This window comes from Podarcis erhardii (assembly GCF_964252035.2).
Source record: "Podarcis erhardii genome assembly, chromosome: 1".
Taxonomy (NCBI): Eukaryota; Metazoa; Chordata; class Lepidosauria; order Squamata; family Lacertidae; genus Podarcis; species Podarcis erhardii.
The window spans coordinates 86,509,460-86,523,665 of NC_138497.1; the positions used below are offsets into that span (position 1 = coordinate 86,509,460).

At 48.8% G+C, this 14,206-nt stretch overlaps 1 protein-coding gene across 2 annotated transcripts; it reads right to left on the bottom strand.

The window, feature by feature from the left end:
- Positions 1-990: 990 nt before the first annotated feature.
- Positions 991-11,946, bottom strand: GMPPA (GDP-mannose pyrophosphorylase A). 2 transcript variants are annotated; one of them, XM_081839410.1, is made up of 12 exons: positions 11,784-11,943; positions 10,901-10,998; positions 9,962-10,065; positions 9,072-9,264; positions 8,019-8,078; positions 7,559-7,689; positions 6,889-7,023; positions 5,882-5,979; positions 4,253-4,299; positions 3,972-4,064; positions 1,577-1,745; positions 991-1,428 (listed from the first exon to the last, which is right to left on the bottom strand). In XM_081839410.1, exons 1-12 carry the CDS (start codon positions 11,821-11,823, stop codon positions 1,328-1,330), a joined length of 1,269 nt encoding a protein of 422 aa, XP_081695536.1. In that variant the 5' UTR covers positions 11,824-11,943; the 3' UTR covers positions 991-1,327. The 2 variants fall into 2 exon arrangements, with proteins under 2 accessions (XP_081695536.1, XP_081695537.1); XM_081839411.1 differs by lacking the exon at positions 3,972-4,064 and having other exon boundaries at positions 11,784-11,946.
- Positions 11,947-14,206: the final 2,260 nt, after the last annotated feature.

The window sequence follows — 14,206 nt, forward strand, 5'->3', positions numbered from 1 at the left end:
TCAAGCACTTTCCTCAACATGCACTCACTCTAACAAGCTGCAGTTGATCCCTCAACCAATATCTACTCATTCGTCTTGGAGCTTTAAAATCAAAGCTCCAGTTTGCAACAGAGGTTAAGCTATGCAGTAAGTTTGTCCTCCCGGCCCCCCGCCCCCACCACGCTGCTGCCCACTCAAATTGCTTCTAGGCTCCACCACCCAGTTTCTGGAAGAAACATGAGGCTGCGTGCACATACTATGGGGCAGCTGCTTGGCAAATAGATTAGAGCATGTCTCCGTGGCAGATCCCCACAATCCCAGTTTGGTGCCTTTGTGCACAAGCAGGAAAATGATACACACAGACACACACTGCCATACAGTGGTACCTCAGGTTAAGTACTTAATTCATTCCGGAGGTCCGTACTTAACCTGAAACTGTTCTTAACCTGAAGCACCACTTTAGTTAATGGGGCCTCCTGCTGCCGCCAGAGCACAATTTCTGTTCTCATCCTGAAGCAAAGTTCTTAACCTGAAGCCCTATTTCTGGGTTAGCAGAGTCTGTAACCTCAAGTGTATATAACCTGAAGTGTATGTAACTCAAGGTACCACTGTACTAAGGGGAATCAGGAAAAATGCACTGCAGCTGGTGGAAATGTGGGGTGCTGAACGAATGCATCCGAGGCCCAAATGGCATGCAGATGTACCCCTGGGTCCTTCAGTGGCCTAGGCCAGGGGTCGGGAACCCTCCAGGTATCTCTATCCCTTGGGGCTCTTCCCACAGCACACCAGCCCTGCTCTGCTCTCTCCACCAGCACATTTCCCCAGCTGGATTGGTCCTTTGCCTAGATAAAGGCAGGTGTGTGTGCTGTATATGAAAACCTCTTACTGCGTGGCTGGATTACAAAAGGCAAGACTCTGTTGCCCCACCCACTTTGGGCTCCAGCACCCCACCCATTGGCATACGGCCTCCGTAAGACTGCGCATGAGAGAATGCAGCCCTTGGGTTTAATAAAGGCTCCCCAGCATATCCACACATCCTTTCCTTGCCACGTGCCTTTGGCTGGTAGCAAGGCAGCACTGCGGCCTCGGGATGAGGCGGCCTCCTGCTTCCAGGAAAGGTTCTGCGGCAGCTGAAGAAGGAGTAGGCAAGCCACCTGACATAGCAGCAGCCCAAGAGGGAAGCTCGCATCCCCCATCCTGCCGCTTCCATGAACAGACCTGGAGGGAAGTCTGTAGTGACCCATGCTAGGTCCAAAGAGGCCATGGCTTGAGGGTGGGGGCAACGTCCGGGGCTTCCTTCTGTTCCGCCACCTGGGGGCAACTGGAGGTTCCCCTCCTGCCTGCCCCTTCAGAGAATGATTTGATTCTTGAAGCTGCGGCTCAGTTCCTTGTGGGGCAGAACGATGGAGTTGAGGATGACAACTTCGGCAGGGATGGTCACGTTGCAGCCTGTCGAGGAGGGAGCAGCAAGAGGCATCAGCAAGTGGGTGGGTGAGAGGGAAAATGCAGCCAACACAAAAGAGAGAAGCGAAGGAGAGTATTCTTCTTTTGCTGGGAGGTACAGGGGAAAGAGAGTTTAAAGTGGGCAGACGCTTACCCAGAATGGTGATGGATGGGGTGAGGCGGCCATCCCGAAAGAGAGTCTCGCTGTCAATCTTTGCGTAGGGATCATTAGGGTTGGGGTCGCTGGGAGTACCCTCTACGCGAGCCCAGCGTCCAATGGTGCTATCCCAGCCCACAATGCTGTTGAGCACACATGTATGGTCCTGGGAAAAGGGGACAGGAAAGAAAAAACAGGCACTAACATTGGGGGGAGGAACCACCAGCCCTTGGGCCAATCCTGGCCTGCCAAGGGTTCCCATTTGGCCCACAAGGCCATTGTCCTCCAAACCACACCCACCCGTGATGTCAGATGAAGGAGGGCAGGACCTTCTCCTTTAAGTGAGAGGACAAAGGAGCCTGTACAATTCTGGCTTTTTCTTCCTCTCCCCCACCATTTCCTACTTAAAGGAGAAGCCAGCTGCTCTAATACAGTTCCTGCATTCCTCGTATACTGCAGGTGGCATCACCCTGGGATTCAGCAATCTTGCCATGGATGCTACTAAGACTGGTGTTAATCCTTCAGACAGGCCAGGACGTAAATGGTGCTTATAAAAGACTTAAAATGGAAGTGGAGATCACTGTGGGGAAATCTAAAGTGTAGCTTTTCCCAGACACTCATCAAACTTTCTTTTCCGCTTTTAACAACCCCAACTACTGACTCAATTGATTTTCTACAGGAACAAACAACTCCTCTATTTATTCAGGAACTTTGTAGAGCTGTTAAACAAGGATTACTAGAGGCATGTGTGGAGGAGCACTTTCAGCGTTTAAAAGCCGTACCATAAAAATATCAAAACTGCCCTCCGAAACACAAGGCCAAATTAGAAGCGGTGTTAAATGCATCTCTGCATTTAATGTGCACTTTTTTAAAACGGAGTTTATTGAGACAGAAGGGAGAGTTTGACCTTCTCCATCCCCTGCTGTGGTCATGATGGAAATGGCACCTCCCAAACTGCCCTGCTTTCCCTCCCAGTGCAAAGAGCAGCTGTGGAAGAGTGGGTTTTTTCATCATGGCCACAGCAGGGGGGGAAATATCTCCACTTCCCTGCCTGCCACAATGCCAATAACCATTATTACACCCCCTTCCCATGGATATTTTCATTTCCTTTTTTTTAAGCACATGATAAATGCAAACACACACTTAACTTCTCATCTACTCTGGCCCTTAACGAAGGAGTAAATCCAATTCAATTCAGCAGGACCTATTTCATGCTTAGGATTGTACTGCACATTTAATGGAAAATGTATGGAAGAAGCTGCCTTGTACCACATCAGGCCACTGATCCAGCTATTGTCTGACTAGCAACCCCTCTTCAGAATTTCAGTCAGGACTTCTGCAGCCCTCAAGATGCTGGGTGCTTTTAGAGATGGGACATACCAAGAAAATAAAGGGGGAGGATATAGGGCATCAATAATTCCCCCTCCTAAATTCTTAATAGCCCCGCTAAATTTTTTTATAAATGATGCAGAACCACAGATTTTTACAAATCTTTTACATTTCTTGTGAATCCACAGCTTCAGCTGCATTTGTATGTCTTCGTTGATAATACATAAAATAATTACCTCCGTAAGTGGGGGCCAGACCGGGCAGGGGAATACCAGACTTTGCAGTGCACTAGTGCCACCTGCAGGGCATTAGCAAAACAACGAGAAGCAAAGCAAGAGCTGTCCTAAGCCAAAAACAGCCTCCTGCCTCTGATCAGAGATGTAACTTCTGAGGCCCTCCAGATGTTCTCTGATGACAACTCCCACCATCCCTGACCACTGACCATGATGGCCACAGATTCCACATCCCTGGATTAGAGCTACAAAGTGCCAACCCCAATCCGGCAGCAGTAGTACAATGATCCTACCATTGTGTAAAACATGGGTGATGGTGGGCTGAGCCTACACGCAGTGCCAAAATAATTAAGTAAAAAGTGCAGTTTGCCGAGGGGTGGGGAGAAAATAATGAAAATGTTTCTAAAATTGCTAGGCATCGCTGCAGGGACCTTGTTGCTGGCTGTCACTTTTAAGCAAGCATTTTAAATGGTTTCATGCAGACTCCTACATTTAGTGGAGGGATAGTGGGTCTCTAAAATTGGGGAGGGAGGAATCAAATCAAAATGGCACAACTGGACAATGGGGAGGAAGCCCTATCAAAGTGATGTCACAGACAACATCCAATGGGTTGGCTGCAAAAGTCATACAACTACAGTCATGGGTGCAACAGGCAGTGATGAAACACCACTGTTTGATTTCTGCTTTGTGGAAAAGGTGTCTCGATCCCAAGCAACAAATGAGCAATAAAAGCACACATTTGTTATACTAAGAACAATAGTCTGTGTAGTCCCCTAAGGTGATGCAAGACATTAGAACTTGACCCATTGGCTCTTGGGAGCAATACCTACCTGGAGAGAAGCCCCATGCAGAATAATAGACTCACGAACACGCACACCAGCGCCAATCGTCACCCCCTTCCCGATGGACACATTGGGACCTAGCTACAGGGAAAAGGCACAGGGTGGTCAGTGGCCCAACGCATGCCAATAGCCCTCTTCATCTGTATGCTCTCTTATGTTCAGGGTATGTTCAGGAGCCCAGAGATTAAACCAAAAGTGCACAGCTCTTTAAAATCTATCCCACACATGCTGGAGCCAGGTACAGAGTACACCTTGCCCATTACACTTACCACAGCGCTGGCATCCACCGAGGCTGCAGGATGGATATAAACATTCCCTGCATAGAAAATAAGCAGCAACAGAGTTAGTTCTTCTCCTTACTCCACAATGGAGAAGATTCATTGCCACCCCTCTGAAAGCATCACTGCAGAGATTCTGCTTTTCTACAACAATGCGGGTTTCCAACAGCAATGCTGAATACCTCTGTGCACATCAGACTCTGTAAAGCAAATAACCCAAACACACACTGCTGCCTAGATGGGTAGAGACTCCTTTCAAAGACAGATAGCTGCCTTGCCATAGTAGCTCGGGACAAACTAAAGAGAGAGCATATAATGTATATAATTTTCTGTTTTACAATTTAGAATACTCATTTAAACATCCTTAAAATATCATTGACTTCCCTTCTTCTCTTTCCAAGGTTCATTTTGCATATAATAAATCCCTGCATATTTTACAAAAACTAAACCATTCAGTATTCCATTATTACATCCATCAAAACTTATTTACACAGTTGAATTTATCTTAATGCTGCCAACGTTTTCAAGTGTACACAATTTCCCCATATATTCAATGAACGTTTTCCAGTTTTCTCTAAATGTATGTTCTTCTTGTTCTCTTATTCTATATGTTAAGTCTGCAAGCTGCGCAGCTTGAAAACTAAAGAAGACTCTCACCAAGCACAATTATGGGGAGAGAAGGAATGTTCTTGCTAAAACTGATGGTTTTCTAATAATTCCAGTGTAAAGCACAAAGGAGCGAGATAGATAAAATTGCTGTGGAGATACAGATGTTTAATTTGTATTCAAGCCCCTTCCTTTGTACTCTTGCAATCTCCTCTTTTCTTACTAATTTTTACTGATTTGTCATAACATATAACTATATGAACAATAAAATAACCATACACATAGCACATTTAGTACAAAAACAACAACATAAAATTTGAGATGTGGTTCTACATAGCAACTTTTTTTAGATGGGTCTATATAACCCAATGGGGGGGGGTGAGTCATTGGAGGAGTACTTATATGTCTCTCTATCTATCTATCTATCTTTCTATGTATTGATGCAGGATTTGGAATTTTAGCTTTGTATTACTGCACTGATTTGCTGTTCTTTGTATTTGTCACAGCCTTCAATGTGAATGATGTGACATTGTTTTATCAAGTATAATTCTGGCAGGCTCTGAAACCAGGTTTAAGAGCTCCAAGTCAGCCACCAGAAGATGATGGCTGAAGACGGTTGCATGAAGTACATAGAAAACAGGCAAACGTTTCCCAATTTAGTAAACCTTTTCAAAAGCAATGCAAAAAGGATAAACACTGAAAGGAGGCACATCACACACTTTGGAGCAGCCTTCCTGAACCTGGTGCCATCTAGAAGCTGTTGGATTACAACTTCCATCATTTCTGACCAGTAGCCATGCTGGCTGTGGCTGATGGTAGCTGGAGTCCAGCAATGCGCAGGCATGACCCAAGCCCCTTGGAAACTGTACCACCGATATGGCCCCCACCCAGCAAACCTGTTTTCAGATGCTACGGCCCCTTTATGTTGTGGAACAAAAGCAGAATTATCTCATCCTACCAACATCATGCATTTGTGGTTTTCGTCTCCCATATGTGGAAAGAGGGAGCCAGTACCTCGGATGGTGGGTCCACCAGGTTGGTTCTGGGCAAGTCTTTCTGGGTGGCACTGGCTGTAGCAACTCAGATACAGGCGACTGGCATAGATTGCAGACCTGGCAAAGAGAACAAGCCAGAAATTACACCTGGCACCTGCCTCCAAATGTAGCATCAAGCCTGTGAATGCCTTTGTCCTCTTGAGGACAAAGGAAAATGACTGAGTGCCTCACCAAAAAAATAAAGCCTATGATCAAAAGAAGAAGAATCCTTTCTTCCTGGGATGGAGCACAGGACATTTTTATCCTGCCTCATTCAGCTGGCAGTATCTCCTGTAAACCCAATTCTGCAACTTCCCAGGGAGTTCAAATTTTCTTGCCTTTCTTTTGAAAAATTGGACTCTGGCCACCCATGCGACAGAAACACAAATTCTAAGCTCAAAAGCTAAATTGTGGGAAATTAGAATTGCACTTGTTCTGCTTCAGGGATCTACATATTTATTAGTTTGGATCCCTGCCCCCTGCCAATTTTGGGACAACACTTGAGAAAAGAGAAAGAGGGAGAAATATAGAGTCTGGATCCACACATACAAGAGCAAGGGTGGAGGACTTGTGCTCCCGACCCAATGTTGTTTGATTCAAACGCCCATCAGCCTCAGCCAGCATGGCCAATGCTCAGGGATGATGGGAGCTGGAATCCAGCAACCTCTGGAAGGCCACAAATTCCTCATGCCTGGGCTCGGGGCTACAGAACAACAGTCATGGAGGAAGAAAGAGGGTGTGATCAGGGTCCATGGTCAGCCCCCCCCCCAACCCATCCATTTCCCAATATAAGAAATAACTCTCAGGAGTTTCTCTTTGGCTTTGGCTATTCTTACGGTCCCCCGCCTCCAAAAAAAGCATGCAGGTATCTGCTTAAGGTAAGAAAAGCTCAGATCCACAGAGAAAAATTTGATTCAGTGTTTGGTTATCTCATAGGCAGGCTTACAACCACTTCCCAGGCTTGTACCTCCCTCTACTTCCCCTTACCCAGCGGATTTGATCTGGCTCCAGAACCCCTCCGTCTTGTAGGCAAAGAGGCGTCCTTGCCCGGCAAGGGCTGTGAAGACATCCTGCTCCAGCCTGATGGCTTCAGCTCGTTGCCAGCCATTGGTGCTCTCCTCCCTGTGCGAACAAGGCATACAAAGGGTTAGGGGCCACATGACTCACTGGAAAGATGATGTGTGGCCAGAAAGAAAAGGGATTTCTCTAGGTCAGGGAAAATAACCACTCAAGTACAGCAACAGCTACTGAGGATGAGGAACCTGAAGCACTCTGGAGGTGGCTGGACTACAGCTCCCATCATCTCTGGCCCTTGGCCATGCTGATTGGACCTGTTGGGAATTGGAGTCCATCCAACAACATCCTGAGGGCCACAGAGGTTTGCCCATCCCTGGGAAGCCAAAAAGCCAGTTCTAAGCCTAAGTGCCCAAGTCCCATGGAGCAGAGAAGCACAAAAGCACTCGGGAGACGAGGAATGCAGGAGGAAGGAGGAGATGGACACTTACCCAAGGCATGTGCCCCTAAATGTGGGCAAGGGGTGGCATGAGGAGGAGATGGAAGAGACAGAGAGAGAGGGAAGAGAAACAGAAAGAGAGATGATAAGTGACCAGATGTTGCTCCCAGGAAGCAGGAAGGAACAGCTAAGAAAGAGACTCACAGAAGCAGCTCCTGCTGGTTCCGTTGGAAGACAGTGCCAATGTGATGGAAGATGGCTGGCGTGAACAAGTAGATGCCACAGTTGATGAGCTCGCTGACGAAAGTGCTGGGCTTCTCCACGTAGTGCAGGACCTGGAGAAGGAAGGGGACATGTAGGTGGGGCAGAGAAGGAAGAGTCTTGGGAATTGCACCATCCAGTGCTGGGGATTGCTCTGCTTGAGCCAGGCTCCAGAGAACAGCAGGCAGGAAGGTTGTGCTGGACGGGGTACAGGGATAGGGGAGACTGTGGACAGTCTTGGCTCTTCAACTCCCATCAGCCTCAGCCAGCATGGCCAACACTCAAGGCTGATGGGAGTTGTAGTCGGACAGCCTCTGGAAGGCACAGGTTCCTCAACCCAGGTGGAGCAGCTCTCTACTGGGGCATGCCTGCTACTCAGTCTTCCCTCCAGTCTTCCACATACCTCATGCGTCTCAGTGTTCGCCACAATGCAGCCATAGTTCAGAGACTGCTTTCTGTTGGCCTAGGGACAAAAAAGAAAAGTGGTCACAGGAACATTACCAGGGGGTGAGAGGGATTAGAGAAGAATTTGCAGGACAGGGTTGCCAGGAGCACTGGGACTGGGATCCTAGCAAGGCAACCATTTTGCCCCACAAAGGCTAGGAACCTGCAGCTAGCCCTCAAACTGCGTTCCCAAAGCTGGGGAGGGGGGACCTCTCCATCAGCGACCAAACTCCAGCTCCCACCAGCAAAATCAGTGTGGTCAGGGATGATACGAATGGTAGCCCAGCAAGTATCAAGAGAGCCAAAGGTCCCACAATCCTGTGCCAAGCAGCGCCCTCCTTCCAAGCCCACAGCGCTGTCAGCATGAGAGGCCAGGGCTATGCCATTTGTAGGATGTGAAACACAAGAGCAGTCAAGTACAACATTCCTAGAGTGAACATGTTTACACATGGGGAAGGATGTTTGTCCAGCCAGCAGGTAAACTTCCTGTTTCCTTCTGGGCTGGGACAGACTTCCTCTGCATGTGACTAGAGGTGGGTGTAGCCTCATCTGTGAAGGTAATGACAAAAGCACAGGGCAGGGCAGCCATCTCTCTCTCTTTTACCACATGCATTGAAGACACAACATCTACTGAGCGAAATATGCCCTCTTGGCTTCCAGCCAAGAGAGGACAAAGGGACTGTCTTCTTAAGAGATAGATTCAAAGTGTATGTTACTTCATTAAGCTAAGTCTGCCTTCTGGGATCTGATTGTGAACAGAATGTGAGTAAACTCTTTTTATACTTTTGTAAAAGACTGTGTCGTCTCTTCTATTTTATGAGGGAATAAGGGGAAAATACCAGAACAGTTATTATAGAGGCTTTAGCGAGCCTGAGCAAACGCAGCCGCTGCAAATTTAAAAGAAGGGAATGTTACTCTGCTGAAATTGTGGAACCTGTTAACACAAGTTGGATAAGGATATAATCAGACAATATATCCTCTCCTGCATCCCTGAACATTCCCACACCATTACCGTGGTGCCCAGCATGAGGAAGCTGTCTGGATTGCCAAGCTGCCGGTGGAAGCTGAGCATCTCGCCCAGAGGGAATTCGGAGCAGACGTCAGCGTTCAGCACAAAGAAGGCTTCAGGGTTACCCGAGAGGATCTGGTCCCGGAAGTGGTAGATGCCGCCACCTGTGCCAAGCGCAGCATATTCCTGCAGATACCTACACAAAATGGGAGGCTGCTAAGGCCCTTCACTGCAGGGGGAAGAATTGCTTGTGCCAAGGTCTACTAGGCCAAATGTGCTTGGCTGTTTCAACAGGTGCATAGGGACCCAGGAAGTTGGCTTAGGCAGAGTCAGGCCATTAGTCCATCAATCGTAATACTGCCTACACTGGCTGGCAGCAAGTGCCCAGGGTTTCAGACAAGAGTTTCTCCCCGCCCTATCTAGAGGTACCAGAGACTGAACCTGGGATCTTCCACATGCAAAGCAGATGCTCTACCAGAGTTACACCCCCCTTTTCCAAAGTCTCTGCAGAATCAGGACCTGAATGGCAGATTGTAAAGATGGAGCCCTTTCCTCTCTCTTTAGCAGTGCTGACTGACTACCCAGGACCAGCCCAAGGCATCTTGCTGTCTAAGACGGAGGACCGAATGGCTCTATCTCACTTCCTCTTCCTCAGTCCTGTTGCACAGCAGCCAAGGATGAGCAAATTATTTTGGTACCTGAGGCAGAAAACCCCCACAAGCACCACCCCTCCTCAACAAAAGCCTCTCCATCACTGCATTTATTATGAAAAAAGTAATGAATGCATTTAAATACCCAAACAATTTGCTGCCCTTTCATGCAACCCAACATCAGCTGCCTGAAGTGGCCGCCTCATTATGTCCAGCGGTTGAGCCAGCACTGTGACCACCCACCTGATGGGTATTTTGAACTCTTGCTGGGCTGACACCAGGAATCGGCTGAGGGCCTCATTGGGCTGATAGAACCCAATCAGGAGAATCTCCTTCATGTTGGGCACCTGCAGAGAAGGGAAAGGAAGATGGAGCAACCACTGGCTGGCATATGAAGCCAAGAGCAGGAGAGCTCTTACTTGCTCAATTTATTGCATGTAAGAGCACAAGGCAACATGCTGGACTGAAAATAACCCTGTCAGTTTCACATTGCCACTATACAAATCTATTGGTGCAAGCACAGTTGGAATGCTGTGTACAGTTCTGGTCAGCTCACCTCAAAAGCAATATTTTAAAGTGAGAAAAGGTTCAGAAAAGGACGACCCAAATTACCAAGGGGGTGGAACAACTCCCCTATGAAGAACGGTTGCAGCATTACGGACCTTTTTTTTTTCTTTTAGAGGAAAGGCGAATAAGAGGTGAATTGAAATAAGTTTAGAAAATTTTGCACAGCATGGAGAAAGTGGACAGAGAAACATTTTGTAACGTATCTTAACACTAAAACTTGTAGACTGGAAGATTCAAGACAGACAAAAGTCCTTCATGCATCACAAAGTTAAAACAACGGTGCTCGCTCCCACAGGAAGCAGTAATAGCCACCAACTTTAAGGCAGGATTAGTCAAATTCATGGAAAAGACATCAAGGACTCCCAGCCACAATGGCTGCTGTGTTCTGCCTCTCCTGTCAAGAGACATTATGCCTCTGAATACCAGTTTCTGGGAACCACAGGTGGGCAGAGTGCTGTTGTGCTCATGTCCATCTTGCAGGCTTGTCACAGGCATCTGGTCAGCCACTGGGAGAAGAGGACAGAGGCCCAGATGGGCCACTGGCCTGATCCAGCGGGCTCCTCTGGTGTTTTTATGAACTCCCCTCATGGTGTCAGCTTAATTCCCCTTCCATACCTTAGTGCACGCCTCAATGTGGTGCTGTATCATAGGCACTCCTGCCACAGGGAACAAGGGCTTGGGCACCTCAAAGGACAACGGCCGGAAGCGGGTCCCTGCAAGAGAAAAGGTTACCACAGAATTGCAGGCTGTCGCTCACCAAATTCACAAACGAGACAGGAGACACACAAATCATGGGCTGCCTTGAGAGGAATGGCTGCCACCAGAAGAGGAACAAGGGAAGCCACTGTCACTCTGAGGCTCCTGAAGAGCAGCAGACGACTGAAGCCAAGGCTGAGGAATGGGAGGGACACCAGGTGGGCCAGAGGAGGGGCAGAGAAGGCATATTCATGTGAGAGCAGGGCAGAATTCACCCTTCACATACAGAAAGGGATAAGGAACAAGCAGGCTTCTGAACACACACAGGGCGTCAGTCCCTCACCAAGTTACTACCCCACCTTTCCTCCAGGGAAATCAAGGCGGCATACATGGTTCCCTCCCTCTCCATTTTGTCCTCACAACAACCCTGTGGGGTAGGTTAGCAAGTGACTGGACCAAGGTCACCCAGTGAGCTGCATGGAAATTCGAAAACAGGTCTCCCAGGCCTGACGACATAGTCAACTCCCTCTCGCACACCCACAGCATGTGGGGAACCGGCTTCCAGGAGGAAAGCCTGCCCCCCCCCCGCTTCTCCTCTCCCTGACCTTAGGACCTTAGACTCAGCTCCTCCGCCCCTCGAGACAGAGGCTCAGGCCACGTCCCTCCGTCTGACCCCGCAAGCCCCATGGGCGCCGCAAGTGGGGCAAGCGAGGGGCGGCGGGTCTGCTCTGATGGGCAGGTGCACCGGGCGGGAAGGAAGCAAAGCTCGGCCGGCCGCTTTAGGGTTGCTGGCGGCCCTCACCTTTTTGGGGGCCGCCGATGAGGACCACGGCTTTCAGCATCGCCCTCTTCGTCTGGGGGGCGCGCGGACAGGAAGGCAGGGCGTGCCGCGAAGGATCCGGGCGAGAGAGGCAGCCGTGCGCAGCGCCGATCCTGGCCCCCTCCTCGACGAGTTCTGCTTCCGAGCACGTGAGAATGCCACGTCACCGCTGGCCGGGTCCGCGCAGGGCGGGCCTTGAGCGATCCAGGCGGCGCGTCGCCGCGACAGAAGCCGGCCGGCCGCGCTGACGCGGATCCTCCCGGATTGGCTGTTTTCGCTGTCCGGGACGGCTAGGGCGTTTGGGGTGGGGAGGAAGTTGCAAGCCGTGGGGCGGTTTTGGTCCCTTCCTCGCTGCCCTAAGAGTAGTCCTGCTTTCGGGCTTCTTCCCACAGGTTGAGAGCAGATGGGCCACTGGGCTGCTCCAACAGGACTCGTACGCTGCTTCACTGCCCATAGCTGTCAACTTTCAGATTTGAAAATAAGGGATCGGCAGCCTCGAAAATAAGGGATCAGCAGCCTCACCTGTCCCGGGGACAGTCTACGGGTTATCTAATAATCCGGGATAGCAGCGGGAAACGGCGCTGAAATAAGGGAATTTCCCGCAAAAAAGGGAAGGTTCACAGCTATGCGCCAGCCTGCCCCAAGCCTGTTTTTGCAAAGCAGGGCAGGAATTGCTGCTCTGCCTGCCCAGGCTAAAAGGGATGGCGCTTCGAGGGCGGAACCAAGAATCATTTCTCAGATTGCAGGCTTGAACCATGCGAAGTGATTCTAGAGAGAATGCAGATTACTGAGCATGTGCAGACGGCTTCCTCTCTCCATTTGAGTAAGTGCAGTCAGCCCTCACCATTAATGTAGTGCAAGGATTAGCCACCAATCGGCAGAGCCTGCAAAAACCCCTTTTCGGAAGAGAGCGGCTCCACTTGGGAGCTCTAATGGCAGCCAACCCTATTGGAGCGTGTGTAAATTCCTGCCTTGCTTGCAAAGTACAAGCACATTTTAAGCCAGGTCTGGCATACACTGTGGGTGTGGGGCAGGTGAGTGTGGCTTCTTACTTGCAGGATGATTTGCACTTCTAATTAAAAGAAGGGCTGCTGATTGAGGATCTTTTCTTAAAGCTTTCTGTGGTTTTACAAGCTGAACCTGTGCAGTTACAAGCAAGCACTACTGAATCCAATGACGCTTAGTCCCAGGAAACTGCATCGAATTGCATCCTAATCCTAATAACTTTTTGCATTATGTTCTATATTGGTGTTTGTTTGTGTTACGATAATCCATCAAGACCAACACATTTGTCTGCCATTTTTTGACTCTTCCTGGGATGTCTTGCTATCGGGGCTGTTGTGATGAGCTGATGTACTTCAAAATTTACCATACACTTGCTGGACTGTGATCCACTACAAGATGCTCATTTGTAGAAAGCACTCTGCACATACCCAGAAGCACTCTTCATTACTATTCCCTAGTACATGCTTTAGTGTTGAGTCCTTCCAGGCATGGCATCATTTGTGAGAGACAGACATACAGCGTTGTGTGCTGTTGTAATGTGAATAAGATGAGCAGCTGTGCAGCCCAAACAATCCCTGATATGGTCAGGAAGGACTATTTATATCTCCAGAACAGCTTGCTTGTGGGGCAGGGGAAAGGGGTCCTGCAGTGCTGTTTAGTCCCTGCAGGAGGCAGCATTGCCAAGGGAATAAGGGTAAAATCCTGGTTCCAGAACTTACTGAGAAGAACTACATTTCAGGAAACACAATGTGAGAGGAGAAGAGACCAAACTGTGTTCAGTTCAGCCAGGTACCCAGAATGAAGACGCCTGAGCTAATGTTCTCTGCAGGGAAAGGTTGAAAAGATTGCTGGATGCCATCCGAGTACCGATACAAATATGGAACAGGAACACAAATAGTCTTTTGTACCTGAAGCTGGGTGATTACATGGTCCTGGGAGAGAGGAAGGACTTTGTGGGATAAGATTATTATTTCTTTTTTTAGCAGGACCCATTAGGGGACCAGATAGACTCACGGGGCCTTCTAGTCTGCAGCAATCCTAGGAATCATCTGCACTTCCATTTGTGCTAAAGCATAGGCCTGTGATTTCTAGGCCTGTGTCGGAGCAGGGGTTTTTTGTCTGGCCCCTCTGTTTACCACTGAACTGGAACAAACTGCATGGATTGCTGTTTGTTCGGATTTAGCAGTAAACATGGTTTTCCTGGGGAAAGTGGCGGGACAAACTAAAACCCCTTTCAGACCCAGACCTAGAAATTACAAACCAGTGCCTAGATAACGTGGGACAGACGAAAGTTTGTATGAGCCCCTATTCTCTGAACCAACAGAACCCTCTTGTTGACTTTAGGTTTTATCTGAGAAAGAAAAAAAGCTAGAAACTCTTCCCACACTCCACCTTTGCAG

What these genes read in the sequence shown, in the direction of transcription:
- GMPPA (XM_081839410.1), bottom strand. Translation starts at nt 11,823, where the DNA reads ATGCTGAAAGCCGTGGTCCTCATCGGCGGCCCCCAAAAAG. An exon ending in AACCAGCAGGAGCTGCTTCT is followed by an intron (nt 7,024 to 7,558) that starts GTGAGTCTCTTT and finishes TTGTTCGCACAG; the next exon opens with GGAGGAGAGCACCAATGGCT. An exon ending in AGCCAGATCAAATCCGCTGG is followed by an intron (nt 5,980 to 6,888) that starts GTAAGGGGAAGT and finishes TCTCTTTGCCAG; the next exon opens with GTCTGCAATCTATGCCAGTC.